The sequence below is a fragment of the Pelodiscus sinensis genome, chromosome 17, assembly GCF_049634645.1.
Source record: "Pelodiscus sinensis isolate JC-2024 chromosome 17, ASM4963464v1, whole genome shotgun sequence".
NCBI classification, from domain to species: Eukaryota; Metazoa; Chordata; order Testudines; family Trionychidae; genus Pelodiscus; species Pelodiscus sinensis.
This window is the reverse complement of record NC_134727.1, coordinates 24,360,358-24,380,774: the sequence shown is the minus strand read 5'-3', so window position 1 is coordinate 24,380,774 and position 20,417 is coordinate 24,360,358. Positions and strand designations below refer to the sequence as shown.

The 20,417-nt window shown below is 43.0% G+C and overlaps 1 protein-coding gene across 2 annotated transcripts in view; it reads left to right on the top strand.

Moving 5' to 3' along the window:
- The window catches only part of HSPA4 (heat shock protein family A (Hsp70) member 4), a 51,160-nt gene that overhangs the window by 7,712 nt on the left and 23,031 nt on the right, over positions 1-20,417 (top strand). For both annotated transcript variants that reach the window (XM_006128531.4, XM_075900320.1), the window contains exons 2-7: positions 6,841-6,898; positions 9,124-9,264; positions 10,283-10,405; positions 10,935-11,034; positions 12,005-12,138; positions 19,844-20,088. In XM_006128531.4, coding sequence (XP_006128593.1) covers positions 6,841-6,898; positions 9,124-9,264; positions 10,283-10,405; positions 10,935-11,034; positions 12,005-12,138; positions 19,844-20,088 — 801 coding nt within the window. The remainder of the gene's footprint in view (positions 1-6,840; positions 6,899-9,123; positions 9,265-10,282; positions 10,406-10,934; positions 11,035-12,004; positions 12,139-19,843; positions 20,089-20,417) is intronic.

Genomic DNA, 20,417 nt, shown 5'->3' with positions numbered 1-20,417 from the left:
TCTTGCGGAAAACGTGGTTTTTGCGCAAAAAAACGCATCCACACTACTTTTTTCTGCAAAAGCCCTTTTCACAAAAACGGTGTGCATAAATTATACAAATGAGGCATGGTATGCTAATCCACACCTCATTTGTATACTCACTGCTGGTAAAACCAGCAGTGTAGACTTAGCTCCATTGACTAGCAGTGTCTACACGGGGGCTTAAGTTGACTTGCTTTATCAAACAGTCCATAACATTTTTCACAGTCTTGTGCTATGTAGTGAAGTTGACCTAACTTTGCAGGGTAAACCAGCCTGTAATATTAGCTTTATAATTGCCATGTTTTTCATAAAATAGAACCTGTTAGTTTTTTTTATTTGTCAAGCCTTTGAATTCTGTTAAGCGCCAGACAGGTTTTTAAATAGATTCCTTTTAATTTCATTTCAGTGTACTCCTACAAGTAAGTACATGACTAGCTTTCACTTGTTAACTGGATATAGCCGTTGTTGGTGATGTAAATAGGCTCTTACCACATTCATAGCCATGAAAAATGTCATGGACCATGAAGAAATCCGATCTCCCCTGTGAAGTCTGGTCTTTTGTGTACTTCTCCCTCATTTTGGTATACATTTTTGAAGGGGACCACTTTCCCCATCTCTTCTGAGGCCCTGTGTCTCATGCTCCATTCCCTCTCCTTCTGTGGTTCACTGTCCCCATCCACGCTCACTTTCACCTTGCAGGCACAGGAGGTTGGGGTATGTGAGGAGTGTGAGGACTAGAGATGCTAACTAGTGTGTACTTGTGTAAACATGTAACTGCTGTACATTTTAGCAGTTACATGTTTACCTGTGGGTGGGGGAGGTAGGTGGGAGCTGGTGCTCATTGACAGCGGGTTTAACAGCTTGCTTTCCATGAGCACTGACTCCCATCTGCCCTGCAGGGGGCTCCACAGGTGCCGATATGTATGGGGAGCCCACTTGAAATCTGCTTCCCATGTGTACCAGCTCCTGCCTCCCCTCTCACCCCCCACTCTGCTGCCTCTCTGTCGGAGGCAGTGGTGTGGTGCAGCCAGCTCTCCAGGAGCTGGCATGCATGGGGTGCCAGCTTAAAAGCCCCTAACCTTGCTGCCTAGTAGTGGGGGTGCATATAGTTGTTAGGATTAATTGATAAGCCCAGGCTTATGGGTTAATCATGTGATCGACTATATGCCAACATCCCTAGTCCAGACTAGGAATGAGAATGCATAACAGAGTAAATGGTTAACCGATACGCTTGGGCTTAAAAGCCAGCTTGTGGTATTCACTGGCTCGTAGGGGAGCCAGCTGCAGGTGCGTGTAACGGTTGAGTTTTTCAGTGGTTACATGTTTAGGCAAATATTGGCATTTTAACACCCCTAGTGAGGACTCCAGCTGTGGAATAGAGTGGAGCCAGGGAAGAGGGGTATGGGGCACAAGAGAGGGTTCTGGGCTCAGTCATGGGGTTGCAGAGCAAGGTCCAGGTGGTGTTTCCAGATGCAGTTGTCAGATTCTTGCAAGCTCTGAGGTGCAGGAGCCAGTCACTGGGAATTGCAGAGCCAGCATTAGGGCAGAGGCAGTGCATGGAGTCTTCCTGGCCACTTCTGCACCTAGAGGCTGCTGCAGTGACCTTGCAGATGTTTCTGGGAGCTGTGCTGCATAAAGGCAGGTAAGCCTGCCTTAGCTGCAGGACCCAAGAAGCACTGGGAAGAAGGGGGAGGAGTCTATCAGTAGGGCGCACGGACCACATGGAGTTCCCTTGCAGACCACAGAGAAATACATATTTTACAGGGGAGACAAGCATATCTCCAACTGGGGCTCCTGACCCAAAAGAGGGTCATGGGAAAGTTGCAAGGTTATTGTAGTAGAGTCATGGTGTTGCCACCTTTACTTCTGCCTTCAAAGCTGCGTGGCCGGAATGGCAGCTGCTGGTCAGTTGCCCAGCTCTGAGGCAATACCATACCATGCCATCCTTAATTCTGCTCTGCTGCTGGCAGTGGCAGTGCTGTCAGAGCTGGACTCCTGCCTAGTTACTGCTGCTTGCCAGCTGCCAAGTTCTAAGGGAAGTGCTGCTACCAGCAACAGCACAGAAATAAGGGTGGTAATTCCGTGACACACAATAACCTTGCAAACCCCTCCTCACAACCCTTTTTGGGTCAGGACTCCTACAGTTACAACCGTAAATTCATATTAAGTATGTGAAAACATGAGATTGTTTTTTTTTTTTTTTTTTATAACCCTATGACCATGAAATTGATCACAAAGGACTGATTTTGGTTGGGCCTTGGCTATATAAATAATCAACATGATCATGTCACGGCAAATTTCAATGCTGGTGGTGTCTGTATATTCAATATTTTTAAGCTAATTAACACAGTGGGATATTCCAGAAACACATTTTCTTTTGTTTCCCACAGGACCACAAGTTCTGTAGTGGAGCTGTCTTGTCTGCTGCATTGAGCTCAATGTAATAATATCTATTACCAGGCCTCGACAAACTATACAGTCTACTCACCCGTGGTGAATAGACTTCAGCCGCGTGCCCCGTTGATTTGCGGCGCGCGCATGCGCAATGCGGCTCTTGTGCATGCGTAGTATGGGGCTGGCAAGCGGTTTTCGCTGCCATTTGTCAAGCCCTGTCTATTAAGATATGTTTAAGTAGTAAAAAACGGTTGAAATAATCATTTTGTCAGCAAGGAACATTGTAGATAATTTGGCCTAATGGAACCATGTGGGTAATCTGTTTTTGTAAGGGCTATTAAACTTTAAGATGAGTGTGAAAATACTTCAGGTAAGGAAGTTTGACCAGAAGTATGTAACTCTTAACTCTTTAAAAAAGATGGACTTCTTTTATCTCTTAAAGAATGGAAGGCATCACAAAGCAGTATATAAAATTATTTTCCATAAAGTGTATTTATTTGGCTTTCCGTCATCTAAATCTTAATGATTACAGTAGACTTCCGATAATCCGGCACCTTCGGGACCTAGATGGTGCCGGATTATGGGATATGCTGGAGTACCAGGAGGTACTTATAAAGGGGCATACTCCCAACCCAATCCCGCTCTGCCCCCCCCCCACCCCCCACCTTATGCTCGGGTCCCAGAGCCGCTAGTATGGCTGTGCGTCTCTCTCCAGGTGCTGGGGCATGTGCGCTGAGTGGCCGGATTTTCAGTGAGCTGGCCGGGATGCCACGTGCGACCCAGTCCCCTTCCCCTCCCCTTTCTTTCCCCAGAACCAAACACCTCCTCTCCCTGCTGTCATCCAATCCCCCTTCTCCCCCAACCTTATGTCTGGGTCCCGAAGCAGCTGCCTGTGCTCAGCAGTCGGCTGCTAGTACTTGCAGGCTGGACGATGAGTGCGCTGGGGACCATGAGTGGAATGGCGTGGACTATGAGAGTGTGTGCGGCTCACAGCGGCCTGGCCGTGAGAACAGCTGACCTGAGCGGTTCCGGGTTCCAGTTGATGCCAGACTATCAGGAGTGCCAGACAACTGGATGCCGGACTATTAGAGTTTTACTATACTTTGGAGTTTGTGCACTTTTTGTCTTGTGCTTATTTTATCCAGTCTTGCTGCTTGTTGGAGCTGCAGAGTTAACTTGAAATTTGGAAAAATGGGAAGTAATAAATAGTTGGCTAATTTTAACTATAAAATGATTTTTTGTCCTTAGTATAACTTTTATATTGACAAATATGATAGTGAAATTGGGTATCTATGATCACCTGCTTTAATGGATAAAAATTAGCTCTCAACTGTAAATTAATCTTGCAGTGAACAACCATCTACTATCCACCTGTGTAAATTACTTTGCCAGTAAACTTTCAGAAGTGACTAGAAATAGTTTTAAATTGTGAATTGTCTTGGTGAAGAATGTAAACATGTTTACATGTTAAAATTAAGACTGGACAAATGTTTTTTTTATGAAACTTAAAGTATGTAACTGAGTAGTTTGCTCTTCTATCATAATGAGTGTCCACAAATTTTAATGGACTAAATTAGGGAATGACTACTAGCAGGTTTCACTGCTCATAAATTCACTGTTTGTTAGAAAATTGCTCCATAATGAGTGTTAAGCTCTTCAGATATTGTTCTAGAGTGGTGGTTTTCAAACTGAAGTCCATGGACCACTTGTGATCCAAACTGCCTTGCAGGTGGGCTGTGGATTGAGGCTCAGCCCCTTGACACCTCCTGGATTAGGGAGTCCTCACTGGTGCTCCAGCCTTACTGGGGAGCAAGCAGCTACATGCGCTGCTGCTCCCCCTTTACCTGACTGGAGAAATGGCAGTGCACAGATGCGCTGCTTGGAGGCTTCTCCCGCTGCTCTTCCATTGGCTCGAGTCACAGCCAAAGGGAGTGCCGGGGGGCACGAAGTTAGGTGAGCACCTCCCATCCTCTCTTATTCCCAGATTCTGCACTGCCATCTCCCTCATGCATCCCACCTACTCCTTCTGAGACCTTACACCCCAGCCCACTACTTTATCCTCCCTTCTTGCACTCACATTCCTGGCAGGCATCCCCACCCCATGTCCACTGCTGCGCCCTTCCTTCATTCCAGACACCTCACCGTCAGCCTGCTCCGGCACCCTCCCTCCCGGCCAGACCTCACACCTTTATACAGCCCCCTCCCTATCCCACTCCCTGGCAGCCCCCTTCTGCACACTGAGCCCTTCATTTTTGGCCTCACCCCAAAGCCTGGGCAGGGGGCTCACAAAATCTAACAACCCCAGAACTTCAAAAAAGTTAATCTGGCCCATGGGAAGCTCTGTGCCTCAGTCCTCCCTCCTCCCTCCCCTCTCCTAGCACACCCTAGGGCTAGAGTGCTAGGAGAATGAGGTGTCGGTTGGGGGCCACATCAGTGAGGATTGGGGTTTTTTGCCTCTCTTGTGTGACCCCCGACTGATTTTTCCCACCTCCTCCCCCAATAGAGCGATTGCTTCTGACCCAAAATGGATTCCTCACCCCTGCTAACTAAAGACAATATTGAAACCTTTTGTCTTGGACATAGTTTTAATAATATTAAGTTTGGTAAACTAACATGATGAAGTATTTAATCTATTGAATTATTTTGATTTATTTAATATTTTCTTTCTTACCAGTTATATACACTCTTATGTTAGTAGCTCTGGTAAGCTAATATGAATAATTTAGTTTTCAAGGTAAGGGTGTTAAATAGAGGTTAGTAAGTTTAATCAAGTAGTTGGTGGAATTTCCATCGATTATTCGATTAGTTGATAAGGGGGTTCACTGTGACTCTGCTTTTTAAACGTAGTAAGAACTGCCAGACTCGCACTACATTTAAAAAGCAGAGGTGCAGCGTCTGGGACCTGGTGCGAGCCCAGACTGCTCAGTCCCATCTCGTGCCGGGTTCCCCCACTGTGCCTCTTCCCCCGGCCTCTACAGAGACGGTGGTGGGGGGAACTGGCTTTTGAGCCGGCTCCCTCCAGTACTGTCTTCTGCTCCCGCCTTGCTGCATCTGATACAGAGGCTTCAGGGGAGAGGGAAGCATCTAGTTGAGTAGTGACTACTTGACTAGTCGCTTACATCCCTAATTCAGCGTATTTAGAAATAAGCAAGGACATTCCATCATTATGGGTGGTTGGCTGGTGGTCCGTGTAAAGATTTGTGTTGAATGGGGTGGGACACAGGCCAAAAAGTCTGGAGAACCATTGTTCTAGAGCAGTGGTCTCCAACCTTTTTACGCCCAATTCACTTTTTAAATCTCAGAACAGGCGAAGATCTACCGCCTCACCCCTTCCTTGAAGCCCTGCCCTCTCTATTCTCCTCCTGTCCATCACTTGCTATCCCCAATTCTTACTTACACCCTCTGATACAGTTTATTTTTAAATTATGCGATATATAAAATTAAAATCACGTGTTTATAGTTATGAAATAAATGGTCTGGTTTTTACTCATGCTATTTAAATCTAAAATGAAGCATTTATAATTATACATTTTCTGGGGACAGAGTTCTGCGGCTGGGGGCAGGGAAGAGGGAACAGAGTGCTGGGAGGGCAGAGGACAGGGTTCTGCAGCTGGGGACACGATGCCAGTGGGGACAGAGTTTGGGGAGTGGGGATGGGAATAGTGACAGCATTCTGTAGCTGGGGATAGGAGAGTGGGGACAGAGTTCTGTGACTGGGGAGTGGGGTCTGGGGAGCAGGGAGTGGGGTGCCAGTGGAGGCAGAGAGTCCCCTGCATCTGCCTTCTCCCAGGATTCCCCCCCAAGGGAAACCAGCACGTGCCTGCCCCAGGGCCAACCCCCCGTGGCGCTGGGAAGCCCCCTATGTACCTTCTCCGGGCCGACTCCCACTCCAGTGCAGGGAAGCCAGCCCCCTGCGCATGCCTCCCCCAGGGCTGACCCTCCCCCCCCCCCCCCCCCCCCCCCCCGCACTGGGAAACCCCGGGGCTGACTCACTGCTCCTGTGCGGTGCAGGGAGCCAATGCTCCCTCCCACAGTACACCCGGCAGAGCAGCTAGCGCACTTCCGGAATCGCCAGAAGTAGCGCTAAGCTGCGGGAAGCTGACACCCCCGGGAAGCTGACACTACCTCCATTTTCACTTGAGGTAGGTAGTGGGGCTTCTCGGGGGTGGGAGGAAAATGGGGGCGGGGCGGACAGGAGGCCTTGCAATCAACTAGTCGATAGTGATCGACCTGTTGGTGACCACGGTTCTAGAGCCATAATGGCAGAGTATGTTCTACATTAAAATATTGGATTTAAGTAGTGATAGGCTTGATTTATGTAGTGATAGGCTTAATCTTTAAATAGTTTTTTTAAAATCTCTGACTGCTTGTTAGAAATATTTTATTTCTAAATTTAAATTAGTTCAGAAATATTTCTTCTCGTAGATCGTGTGTAGCTTTTGGTCCCAAGAATCGTTCAATTGGAGCTGCAGCTAAAAGCCAGGTAAGGTTTTTGTATGTTCAATAATTGCTTATAAGACAAAGTAAAACTGTTAGCATAGTTTAATAGTGAAATAAATTATTTTTAAAGAGACTGCAAAAGTCTGTGGGGAAATAGGTATTCACACATCTTAAGAAGCATTTGTGCTTTAAACTGTTCAGTTTGTAACATTGTAATGTATTCTGTCATTGTTCTGGATTGGGATTTAAGGATTATGTAAGTGTGCTACTTGGTGTACATAATAGAATTTGTACCTTTTCCTTTTTTAAAGAAAATTGAGAAATGACTTACCAAAAAGTTTAATGTTTGTATTGCATAACCAAACACTCAAAGTAAATAACATTTTCTCATGAGTATTGGTTCATCCACTTTATACATATAAATTAGGATAATGTTTTTATTATAAGATTGCATATGCATACTGTTCTTTACACAGGACAGTGCACAGGTTGAAGGCAAAAGGGGCAGATTTAAGGTTGCATGGACAACTATAAATCTGTCATTCTACGTGCTTAACTACAACATAAATAAATATTTGCTATTAGTTTTTATATATAATTGGATGTATTTTGTTCTCCCTAATGCAAATAATTGAATAGTTATATAAATATTAATAAGGGAGTAAGGCAAGAGTTAGCGGACTTCTGACTTTCCCTATCTAGCAGTCAGATTGTCATCAATTTTTATTTTTGTAAAAGATGTTTCATGCCAGATATACTTTGTCACATGCAGAAAGTATCTTTATAATTGCTACCAACTTTTCTCAAGAACAAATATCTCTAGATTCTAGGATACTTCCAGAATACTTGAGATGCTTGAACACATAGAGTTTGTACTAGCACATTGTAATTGTGCTACAATTACACCTGTGGTGTGGCTCTACATTTTAAATGTAGTAAGAGCCTCTGGACTCTTACTTCAGTTAAAAAGCAGAGGAGCAGTGTCCCGGACCAGTGTGAGCCAAGACAGCTTGGTCCTGGCTTGTGCCAAGTCCAGCAGTCCCTGTTGATGGTGGCCAACCTTAGCTGCTGTAAACAGGGGCTCCTTGGCTGCCTCTGATAGAGCTTATCGTTATCAGGTAGTTGACTGCTCACTAACATCCCTAATTGGTGTAGGTACATGATTGATATAAGGTTTAAATGGTAATTGGATTTTTGGAAGTTCTAAGAGCAAGTTGCCTTTTAAAGGAACAGTCAGTTTAAAAATAAAGGAAGATTTATTTTTAAAAAAAAGTAAAGATAATGTCTGATACTACACATGTCCTTGAATGTCCCACCAATTTTTTGTCTAAGACCTTGTCTACAGTAAAAAGTTGTCCATTTATCTATGCTGATTAGGGGTGTGAAAAATCCATACCCTTGAAGTGTAGTTAAGTCAACCTACCTCTCTGTAGACAGTGTTAAATTGACAAAATAATTCTCTTCATTTAGTTAGTGCCTCTTGGGGAGGTGGATTATCTATAGTCTGATGGGAGAAGCCTCTTGTCAGCATAGATAATGAGTGACTCTACATGAAGTGATTCAACGGCTGCAACACAGCTGTGCTGCTTGTAGCATTTTAAGTGTAGACAAGCAGAGTTTCCTTGTTTCGCTTTCCCTTGTTTCTAGTGAAAGAATCATGTAAATATAATGGAAAATTTAGCGTGTGGAAAGATTGCTATATGTAAAGTGCTGCTAATAGTCCTTGAAATAGGAAGGCTCCAAAGTACTTTGTATTATCATGCAAGAATGTTCCATGGAAAAGGCTGGCCAGAGCAGGACAAGATGATGGACCTGAAACTGACATTTCAGTTAATGTGTTCATGTCCTTCCTAACTTAGTTGATGGCAAATTGTGCAAGGTAGTCAAAGCAGGGGAAGAGAAGAATACAGTGGAAGAGAGATGTTGCTAAAGATAGATTTTATGGCTATTTACAGAATACCTCTTAAGAGTCAACTTTTTATGTGGATTTTCATAAATATTTGCTTAAGGTTTTGAAGTACAATTTTAAAAAACATGAACAAATTACTGCAAGAATCATTTGGGAGATGAAAGAGGAAGTGTTACCGTTTTGAGTGTTTTAGTAGACTGTTTTAATATTTCCAATATTTTTTGAAAATACAGATTAACTACACATCTTGATTTGGCAAGAAAATGGTAAACTTGCTAATGGATTATTTTTCTCAAATTCAGAAGCTCCCATGCCATTTCATACTCACGTGTTTGTTTGGTTTTTTTCCCCCTCGCCAGGTCATTTCAAATGCAAAGAATACTGTACAAGGCTTTAAAAGATTTCATGGCCGTGCATTCTCAGATCCTTTCATTCAAGATGAAAAAAACAACCTGGCATATGAACTTGTCCAGCTGCCAACAGGCTTAGCTGGCATCAAGGTGAGTCAGACCTACTTGGAAAAGAACTGAAGGGGAAACTCTATGACAATTCATCTGTCAGCTTAGCTTTTACCCTTTTGCACTGGGGACTCTCTTTGCAAATGCACTTTGCTGCATGACAAAAATCTTTACTTACTGGATTAATAAATATAGGGAGATCTGTATTGTAGGCTAAAACTGAAACTAGTAAAAGCAACTTATTTTGTGAAGGAGACATAGCCAAGTAGTTCTATTTTAAAATAAACTAAATTATTTCAGAATTATAGTGATGTAATTGACCAGAATTGTACATAGATCCTTCACACTCTGTGCAAACTTTTTCCATATGACTCTGGCCTGAATAGCAGTACCCTTTTGAGCCCTGAGTGTTTTGAGTAGACCTTCCCAACTGACAGTGGTCACTCATGTGCACAAGTGAAGATTAAGACTCAGATTCCTTTTTACTTGTGATTTAGCTAATCCAGGATTTGAACTCTGTTAGAATGCCACTGTTTATCAAGGTCCATGTTCAGTACTAAACACTTCAGATATACTGCAAGACTAGAGGAGAAAAAAGAATATTTCAGACCATGTTTCAGTAAATATATTTAGATTTTAATTGCAAAACCTGTTCAACAATGAGAGCAATTTTCTTGACTTAAAAATAGCCTGATGATGACTACTGGAACAGGGGTTGTTGAAGGCCCAGTAAAGTCAACTGCATACATTGTTACATTTGGAACCCAGGAAACTTACTTACATAAATGTCCTTTTCAACTTGCCTCTCAATCTCTTGAATTCTCAAATATTGGTATGCATAAGTGAGAATTCAGTTTATTCTGTGATGTCCTCTGGCATGGTTTAGGCAGTGAAGTGGGGCGGGGTGGTGGTGAAATTATGCAAGTATGTTGAAGGCCCTAGACTTGTCTGTTAAGGACCACTTACATTTTTGTGTAGGCTTAGGTCATCAGATCCTTAATGTCATTTGAGCGTATTGTTTCTTGTCATTTTCCAAACTTATAAAAGCTTTTCACTATAGGTTATGTATATGGAAGAAGAACGAAACTTCACTATTGAGCAAGTGACAGGAATGCTCCTCACCAAACTAAAAGAAACTGCTGAGAATGCACTTAAGAAGCCTGTAGTTGACTGTGTTGTTTCTGTAAGTAGGTGATGGTAAACTTGGTAATATTAATTTGGCAATGTAGTGTTATCTGTATACATTGAAGAATCATGGTGGTAATAGTTGTATTGCAGTATTTAAAGCAGTTTTATAAATGAAGTTGACATAAATCACTGTCCCTGCTTGCTTTCAATAAACCATGTAACTTTTTACTCAGATCACACTGTGAAAACTGATATTGAGTTGATCACAGCTAACATTATACCATTTATTTTTATAGTTTTAATCAATAAAATAGTTTATTTGTGCTGGTTTTGATTAGTTTTCACTAAAATGAATGGAAAGGTTATGAGAATTAATTAAGCAATTAAATGAAACCTCCTCTTACTCATGTAGATACACTTTTCCTTGTTTGCAACACTCAAAATAAAATCTTAATCTTGCAGAAAATACTTAAAAATAAATGAAAGGGAGGCATTCTTTGGTTTGTGAATTAGTCCTCCGAACAATATTTTCCTGGTGATTTGGTAGAGCACTTGCTCTTCTAAATGCTTTGCATTTCTTGCAGGTTCCATGTTTCTATACAGATGCAGAGAGGAGATCTGTGATGGATGCTACGCAGATTGCTGGCCTCAACTGCTTGCGACTAATAAATGAAACTACTTCAGGTATTCTTATTCTCTTTTATAATTACAATCCTCTAACTTTTTTAAACTTTTTTCCCCTATGTCTGTCAAACCCCTTCCATATGAATTACCAGTTCTATATGCTAAACTGACATTGATTGCTCTCCAGAGTTCCTCAAACTTTAGCAACTTCTGTAATACAGACCCAGACTGTTAGAGTCTTAGAAAGATCATCCAAGAAGTAAATGCAAGACATAGGAGGAACTAAGTAGTTTTGTAGTTAGTCTTCCATGACGTTTGTATATGGTCTATTTAACCAGATGCAAACTTTTATAACTTGGTAAAGTAGCACTAAATCTTGACAAAAAATGATCTTGACTAAGTGCTACCAGTCCATTTGTTTTTTTTTTTCCCTGTAACAGACTAACTCTGCTATCCCCTGAAGTTCCTAAATCTTGACATTTAGTCATTCTTTAACAAGTATGCTGTGTCTACACTGGGCCACTTATTCTGGAAAAGCAGCCGCTTTTCTGGAATAAGCTGCGAGCTGCCTACACTGGCCGCTTGCTTTTCCGGAAAAGCAATGATGATCTAATGTAAAATCATCATTGTTTTTCCGGAAAAACTATGCTGCTCCCGTTCGGGCAAAAGTCCTTTTCCGGAAAAACTGTTATGGAAAAGGGCCAGTGTTGACAGCACTCTAGTCTTTTCCGCAAAAAAGCCCCGATCGCGAAAATGACGATTGGGGCTTTTTTGCGGAAAAGCGCGTCTACATTGGCACGGACGGTTTTCCGGAAAGTGCTTTTCCGGAAAAGCATCCTGCCAATGTAGATGCGTTTTTCCGGAAATACTTATAACGGAAAAACTGTTCTGTTTTAAGCATTTCCAAAAAAGGGTTCCAGTGTAGACGTAGCCGTACTGTTTAAGAAAGCAATTCCAAAAATGGAGTTGAAGGATTGTGTGACTTTTGTTTTCTATATTGGTGTGTGTGTATTGATATTTTTTTTTTCAGTTGCTCTTGCATATGGAATCTATAAACAAGACCTACCTGCCTTAGAAGAGAAGCCAAGAAATGTTGTTTTTGTTGACATGGGACAGTCTGCATATCAAGTAGCAGTATGTTCATTCAACAAAGGAAAACTGAAAGTAAGCAATTTTATGTATTTGTTTTAATGACCAGTAAAACATTCACCATTATATTTATGGATTACAATGTTTGGTTGACTGCCTTAATATGACAGTGTGTGCAGGCAGTGCATCTTGCACTTTCCAAAGGTTCATGTTTGTTCTGTTAGGTAACTGGGGAGAAGATGTGCTTAAGTTTTTTCATGGCTACACTTGTTGAAACAAACATGTTTCTGCAGTAGCTTTTTGGCAGAGTGAAAATAAAAAGTTGAGCTAATTTTTCTCTATACTAATAGTACACCTTATGGGACGTCTTTTTTTAAAAAAGGTGCTCTAATTCAACCAGAAATTCATGTCTTGAAGCAGGAATTACTGGACTACTTTATTATGAAGGTCTGACTAAATGACCATAATGCTTCCTGTTGACAGTAAAACCTGTGATGCGAGTACCATAGGAAACACGATAGGTATGATGTGTCAGTAGTTCAAGTTTTAAGAGTCCTTGGGCAGGGGGCTGGACTTGATAACCTCCTGAGGTCTCTTTGAGCTCTGATTCTAAGAGCACTAATTAACTTGAGAAAGTGATTATGGAGGGTCTTATTTTGAAGCACAATTGCCTGAATAATTGTTCCTTATTTCTGTTCAAAATTATTTTTTTTCCTGTGAGAGAAATCTTCAGTAGTGTCAGCCTTGTGGGCAAAAGTGTATTATGAAATCCAATATAGGGATGTAAGTGATAAGCCTAGGCAGCCAGTGGGGGAGCAGGAGCTGGTGCTGGTGAGAGCTGGTTTAAAAGCTGGTTTTCCCCCCCAGCGCCATATCCACGGCAGGGGGAGGGAGCAGGTGAGACAGAGGCACAGCAGAGGACCAAATGTCAGCTGGGACTCAGCTGTCCTGGCTCGATCCCAGATGCTGTGCCTCTGCTTTTTAAATGTAGTAAGAGCTGGATGCCTCTTACTACATTTAAAAGGCAGAGCTGCAGCAGGGCTAGCTCCCTCAGGATCGGGAGCGAACACTGCTGCAGCTCTGCAGTTTTTCCCCCCTTATTGACTGATTAGCTGATTAAATGCCATTTAACATCCTTAATCCAATAGCCCTATATTGCTGCTTCAGTTGAAAGAACAAGTGAATATGTTGTGACAGGAGTTCAGTTAGAGTGCCTCAAAGTAAAAAGTAGGCTGAAGTATTAAGTAATGCTAGTTTAAATGGAATATAGCTGAGATAAATAATGTTCTAAACCAAAAGTCTATACAATATATGCTCTGGGTCCAAGAACTAATTAATTGTATGGAAACATTATATAGTTAACATACTGAAACAGGATGGTACCTAATGGAGAGGGCTGAAGTGGTGTTAATAAGCACTTGCACTTGTAGACAGGGTGGAATAGTGAATTCAGCATGTTTTCAGAACGAGATTGATCTTTTCTGTTGTATCATTTTACTTCCATCTCACTGATTTCTCAATCTTAGAATGTGGTTCTTAGGGCAGAGTGAGTTTAGATACAGAAGGAAAGGAACTCCTCTTGAAGCCATTTTCTAGTAATGATAGAGGAGGCCGTTTAAGGTCGAGTGATATGTGCAAATGCAAAGTTTCAGAGGGCTAGCTGCATTAGTCTCTAAACTTCATGTGATCAAGTGGGGAGTCTCATCTGATCAAGTGGGTTTTACCCATGAAACCTCATGACCAAAGGGTACGTCTAGACTACATGCCTCTGTCGCCAGAGGCATGTAGATTAGGCTACCAGACATAGGAAAATGAAGCGGCGATTTAAATAATCGCCGCTTCATTTAAATTTACATGGCTGCTGCGCTGAGCTGACAAACAGCTGATTAGCGCGGCAGCCATGTAAATTTAAACGAAGCAGCGATTATTTAAATCGCCGCTTCATTTTCCTATGTCTGGTAGCCTAATCTACATGCCTCTGGCGACAGAGGCATGTAGTCTAGACGTACCCTAATAGTGTTTCCTAATTTTATTTGGCCACGGAACCCTTTTTGGCTTGAAAGAACGTCAGCCCCTAGGTTTTGAGCAAAAAAGAAGCCCCTCCATGAGCTGTCAGGCAAAAAAAACCTGCCGCAATTTGTCTTTGTTTCTTTAAGAGGGGGCTCAGCAGTGCTGGGTTCTTGTGGAACCCTTACTTTCGCTTCATGGAACCCCGGGGTTAGGCGGAGCACCAATTGGGAAACACTGACCTAATACATTTGTTTGTCTCTAAGGTGCCACAGAGCTGCTTGTAAGGGCAAGTGGTAATGTATTTCAAAACTGTCTGGAATTCAGGCAAATTGGAGATGCAGTAAAGAAGGGAGTTGGTACTTTACAGGCATGAATTAACAGGTGAATACTAATTAATTCATCTGCAAGGAGTTAAATATTAGTTTATTTTTATTCCAGTATGGACATAGAACCCTTATTAGGCATTGTACATTAAACTGGGATATGACTCAAACTGTGGCATAGTGTAAGAAAAACACTTTCATGGTAACAATTTAAGAGTACAAGATCATGCCCCTGTCTGCCCCATTGTTCCTTGTGTTGCTATGCATAGCTGAAAAATCTTCCTGTAGCAGTAGGAGTTCTGGCTACCCTAGTTCTAGCACTAGATCCAGGTGTCCAGAAATAGATTGGTGCTAAGAGTTATACAAATCATGACAATTTAAGGCAGAGGAACCACATAATTGCTACTGTAATTCCAATATTGCATATTAATGCATGGAGATATTGATTTTTTTCTTCAAGTAATGTTCCTATGGTTGCTCCACTCCAGGAATATTCATATTCCTGTGCCTTTGTTTGTAGATTTAAGATAGACTAGTCTGTTCAGCCTGCATATGTGCTGTTTGGCTTAACTCTGCCTTTTTGCTGTATAATGCTGTGTAGGCAAACTCCTTGGCCTGAGCTGGAGACATAGCAGAGTTCATTGCCATAGCTTCAGTGTTTTCTTACTTGTTGCCTTCAGAGTTAGATGTCGTAAAACAGCTTATGTTAGCCTTAATACCTCTTTCCTTTAAATAGTCTACAGGTGAATAAAGGGGGGGGGGAGTATCACCGTAGCGTAAGTTCTTTATATTTTCTTCATGTTTGGGAAGTGGACCCTAAAAAAGGCATGCCTGGCTTCCCCAAGTTCAAACGTTTCTTCTCCTGTTGAGAACCAGTTTCTGTAAGTGACAGAATGTAGTGCCCATCTTCAAAAAAGGGAAGAAGGACGATCCAGGGAACTATAGGCCGGTCAGTCTTACCTCGGTTCCTGGAAAAATCATGGAAGGGATCATAAAGGAATCCATTTTGAGACACTTGAATGAGAGGAAAGTGATCAGGAATAGTCAGCATGGATTCACAAAGGGCAAGTCGTGCTTGACCAATCTGATTAGCTTCTATGATGAGGTAACTGGCTCAGTGGACATGGGAAAGTCAGTGGATGTTATATACCTTGACTTTAGCAAGGCTTTTGATACGGTCTCCCACAATATTCTTGCCAGCAAGTTAAGGGAATGCGGATTGGATAAATGGACGGTAAGATGGATAGAAAGATGGCTAGAAGGCCGGGCCCAGCGGGTAGTGATCAACGGTTCGATGTCAGGATGGCGGTCGGTTTCTAGTGGAGTGCCCCAAGGTTCGGTTCTAGGACCGGTTTTGTTCAATATCTTTATTAATGACCTGGATGAGGGGATAGATTGCACCCTCAGCAAGTTTGCAGATGACACTAAGCTAGGGGGAGAGGTAGATACGCTTAAGGGCAGAGATAGGGTCCAGAGTGACTTGGACAAATTGGAGGATTGGGCCACTAGAAATCTCATGAGATTCAACAAAGACAAGTGTAGAGTCCTGCACTTGGGACGGAAGAATCCCAAGCATAGTTACAGGCTGGGGACCAACCAGTTAAGTAGTAGTTCTGCAGAAAAGGACCTGGGGGTTACAGTGGATGAGAAGCTGGATATGAGTCAACAGTGTGCCCTTGTAGCCAAGAAGGCTAATGGCATATTAGGATGCATTAAGAGGAGCATTGCCAGCAGATCCAGAGATGTCATTATTCCCCTTTATTCGGCTTTGGTGAGGCCACATCTGGAGTACTGTGTCCAGTTCTGGGCCCCCCACTACAAAAAGGATGCGGACGCATTGGAGAGGGTCCAGCGGAGGGCAACCAAAATGATTAGGGGTCTGGAGCATATGACCTACGAGGAGAGGCTGAGGGACTTGGGTCTGTTTAGTCTGCAGAAGCGAAGAGTGAGGGGGGACTTGATAGCAGCCTTCAACTTCCTGAAGGGAGGTTCCAAAGAGGATGGAGAGAGGCTGTTCTCAGTAGTGACAGATGGCAGAACAAGGAGCAATGGTCTCAAGTTGTGGTGGGAGAGGTCCAGATTGGATATTAGGAAAAACTATTTTACTAGGAGGGTAGTGAAGCATTGGAATGGGTTACCTAGGGAAGTAGTGGAGTCTCCATCCCTAGAGGTGTTTAAGTCTCGGCTTGACAAAGCCCTGGCCGGGTTGATTTAGATGGGATTGGTCCTGCCTAGAGCGGAGGGCTGGACTTGACGACCTTCTGAGGTCTCTTCCAGTTCTGATTCTATGATAAGGGGATGGTTGGATGAAATAACATGATCTTGGTAACTAATTGACCATTCATTTCCAGTTGGAAATAGGTCAATGGAGGGATGATAGGAGTTGCTATAGGGAACTTTCTGGGTGTCTGGCTGGTGAGTCTTGCTCACATGCTCAGGGTTTAGCTGATCGCCATATTTGGGGTCAGGAAGGAATTTTCCTCCAGGGTAGATTGGCAGAGGCCCTGGAGGTTTTTCGCCTTCCTCTGTAGCATTGGGCACAGATCACAGCTGAAGGACTCTCTGCATGTTGGGGCCTTCAAAGTATTAGAAGGCTTCAATATCTGAGACATAGGTGAGAGGATTATTCTAAGAGGGGTGGGCGAGATTCTGTGGCCTGCACGGTGCAGGGGGTCAGACTAGATGATCATAATGGTCCCTTCTGACCTTAAAGTCTATGAGTCTATGAGTATGAGCCATTCCTACTACTTTTGGTGCCTCAGAGTCACATGTATCTGGCTTAAGTGTGTATTTTTCTTCAACTAAAATCTGGAGCTGGAAAGAACCATGAGCTAAATTAAGACTTACATGATGGAAAGCTGACTCTGACCAACCACTGCCTTCGATCCCCTGAGTATAGTGATCCCTAACAAGGGCAGTCCTATCAGTGTATCAGCTTAGCACTCTTCAGTGACTTCAAAGAAGAAAACCTTGAGTTCTTCTCAAAGCCCCCCAAAATAGGCTATGAGCCCAGAGTAGGAAATCAGCTGAGAGAGAGAGATCCATGGCAAGGTCAACTGTTTCAGTACTAACTGACCTATAACTAGATACCTGTGTGGCTGCAGGTAAGCCTGAAGACTGAGAGCAGGCTCAAGTAAATTGGTACTGTTGGTGGGAAGGATTGGTAAAGGACCATCTAGTGCCTCTAAAATGGCATGAGTGTCTTGTAGAGATGTGGTACTGTGCATTTGGGTTCTTCAGAAACATAGGGCTATGTCTGCTGTTCATTGGGGCTCATATGTATGTATGGCTCTTCATTGGGGTGCAAAAGGCCTCTACTACCAGATTTTAGTTTGAGGGGAAAAACAGTAGCAATCTCTCCATTTCCATGGCTCCTAATCAATTGGTATTGATCGCTCTTCCAGTATCACAGGAATTTCGATTTCTGAACACTTAATGGCCTGACTTAACTTTGCTAGGCACTGACATGACCATAGTATGGATTGTAATCTGGCCCTCTATAGGGATGTTAGTGTATAATTGTTTAAATGATTAACCAGTAAGCCTGGGCTTATTGAATTACATGCACATATGCTCCCTCTTCCTGCTGGAGAGGCAGTGGGGGAGAGAGCAAAGGCAGCAGCTGGTGCCCTTGGGAGCCAGCTTTTAAGCTGGTGCCTCATGAGCACTGCATCACATAAAGCTTTGCAGGCCTCATGCCAAAGCCCTGGGCCTTCAGCTTTCGTCTCCTTGCCCAGAACTGTGGGGCTTGGGCATTGGCCTCTGAACTCAGTGGGGCTCGGACAGGCTCAGGCATCAGTATCCCTTCCTGGTATCGTGTAGTAATTTTCCTTGTCAGAAGCAGGTCATGGTGCAATGCAGTTTGAGAATCCCTGGTCTACATCAAAACATTACACAGGTCTTTTGTTCCGTTCCATTCTGGTGTATATCGTACCCCAGTTGTTTCTAACTCGGGGTTAGACAAATATGGTATATAACGTAGTAAATAACTGCTTATTCTTGACTAACTTTGAATTTCGTAACTAGAAGTATTATCCAATCTAAACTCTCTACTTTGATGCTCCTCTGTAAAAGTGCCTTGTATGGGGCAGTAAGGGCACAATCCTGACAAAGCTGATCTTCTCTTAGGGTACGTCTAGACTACAGGCTTTTGTTGACAGAAGTTTTGTCGACAGATACTGTCGACAAAACTTCTGTCGACAAAGAGCGTCTACACTACATTCAGTTCTGTCGACAAAGCAGCTTGCTTTGTCAACATGGTAGTGTAGATGCAAAGGACAGTTTACATGCAATAACACCTTCTGTCAACAGAAACTCTGTCGACAGAAGGCGTTATGCCTCGTAAAATGAGGTTTACCAGCGTCGACAAAACTGAGTTCTGTTGACATTATGTCGACAGAACTCAGCGGTAGTGTAGATGCAGGTATAGTTTTGTCGACAAAAGTCCACTTTTGTCGACAAAACTCTGTAGTCTAGACACACTCTTAGGTTAGCATTGCAAAGTGAATTGTGCCAGAGTGGCACAGGATTGAAGCTTTATTGCTGGCAAGGGATGGTGAGAATTAGGGATGTTAGATTTTGTGATTTGTAGTAATCGTGTAGCTGCAACAATTTTTATCGGTTACATGATGACTAAAAATAATCCCTTGTGGGTGGGGCTAGCAGCCAGTGCGCTCCTGGCCCTGCTCCCAGGGAGACTCTGCCACGGCACAAGAGGAGCCAGTTTTGGCTCTCCTTGCAGAGCAGTTCTGCCAGCCATCCTGTGCAGCTGCTTCTGATACAGAGGCAGCAGCATGGGGCGGCAGCAAACATAATCCGTGGGGGCCCGAGCTACCTGTGGACGGAGGCTGGTTTATGGCAGCCTCCCCTGCCCGCTTCCTCCTTTTCCCCCGCACTGCTGCAGAGTGGAGCAGGTGGCTCCGTGGAGCCAGTGCTTGGGGGGAGCTGGCTTTTAAGCAGGGTGGGAGGTAGCAGTGTGGGAGCAGGTGGCTCTGTGGGAACTGGCACACATGGGGAGCCAGTCCTGATAGAGGCAGCAAGGGACAGGAGTTACGTATAGACATTTTGGTTAACCGACAAGCCCAGGTTTCAGTGTCTATACTCTAACATCCCTACTGAGGAGATAAACCAAGTGGAGGCATTGGTAAGGGAAATAAAAGGTTACTAATTGGTTCCTTTTTTCTGCTAGTTGCAATGATTAGGTGTTCCAACACTAAGCATTACCTCCGCATGGAGGCAGTATGGGAATAAAGCTGGCAATGTTGGATTCTTTTTGGTTTTCTCCTGCCACTGTCAAGGAAGGTCTGTGTTAATGTAGCCATGTGTTCTAGATGGGATCATGATGTTGAATATGAATTACTGGAATAAGCTATTCTGACACAGAAATTTTGATATGTATTGATTATTGATGGGTTTTAGCAAGTAATCAATCCTTGTCTCATTTTTAGGTTCTTGCTACAGCCTTTGATACCACACTTGGTGGCAGGAAATTTGATGAAATGTTAGTTAATTATTTTTGTGAAGAATTTGGGAAAAAATATAAATTAGACATCAAATCAAAGATTCGTGCGTTGCTGAGACTATTTCAGGAGTGTGAGAAACTGAAGAAGCTGATGAGTGCTAATGCCTCTGATCTCCCAATGAACATAGAATGCTTCATGAATGATATTGATGTTTCTGGAACTATGAACAGGTATTTTCAGATTGTTTAGCATAAGGTCTTAGTTGATTTTTTTTTTTAAACTGCAAAAATGGGGAACTAATCTGTATAAATCCAAATTTTAATCATCTTTGGTACATTTAGGTAACTAGTTCTAATTTGAGTTATTAGCAACAAAGGTCTTACCAGTGACTCTTTTAATAGCCTATGTGAATTAAGCAGGAAGTTCTGAGTTACTAGTGTCCAAATGAAAAACTAGTTCAGTCTGGCCATGGCACTATGAATGAGGATTGAACCATCTTCTTGCACTTTGGGTGTCATGTTTATTTTTCTTCTATATTAGACTAGTTCAGGTGATGCTT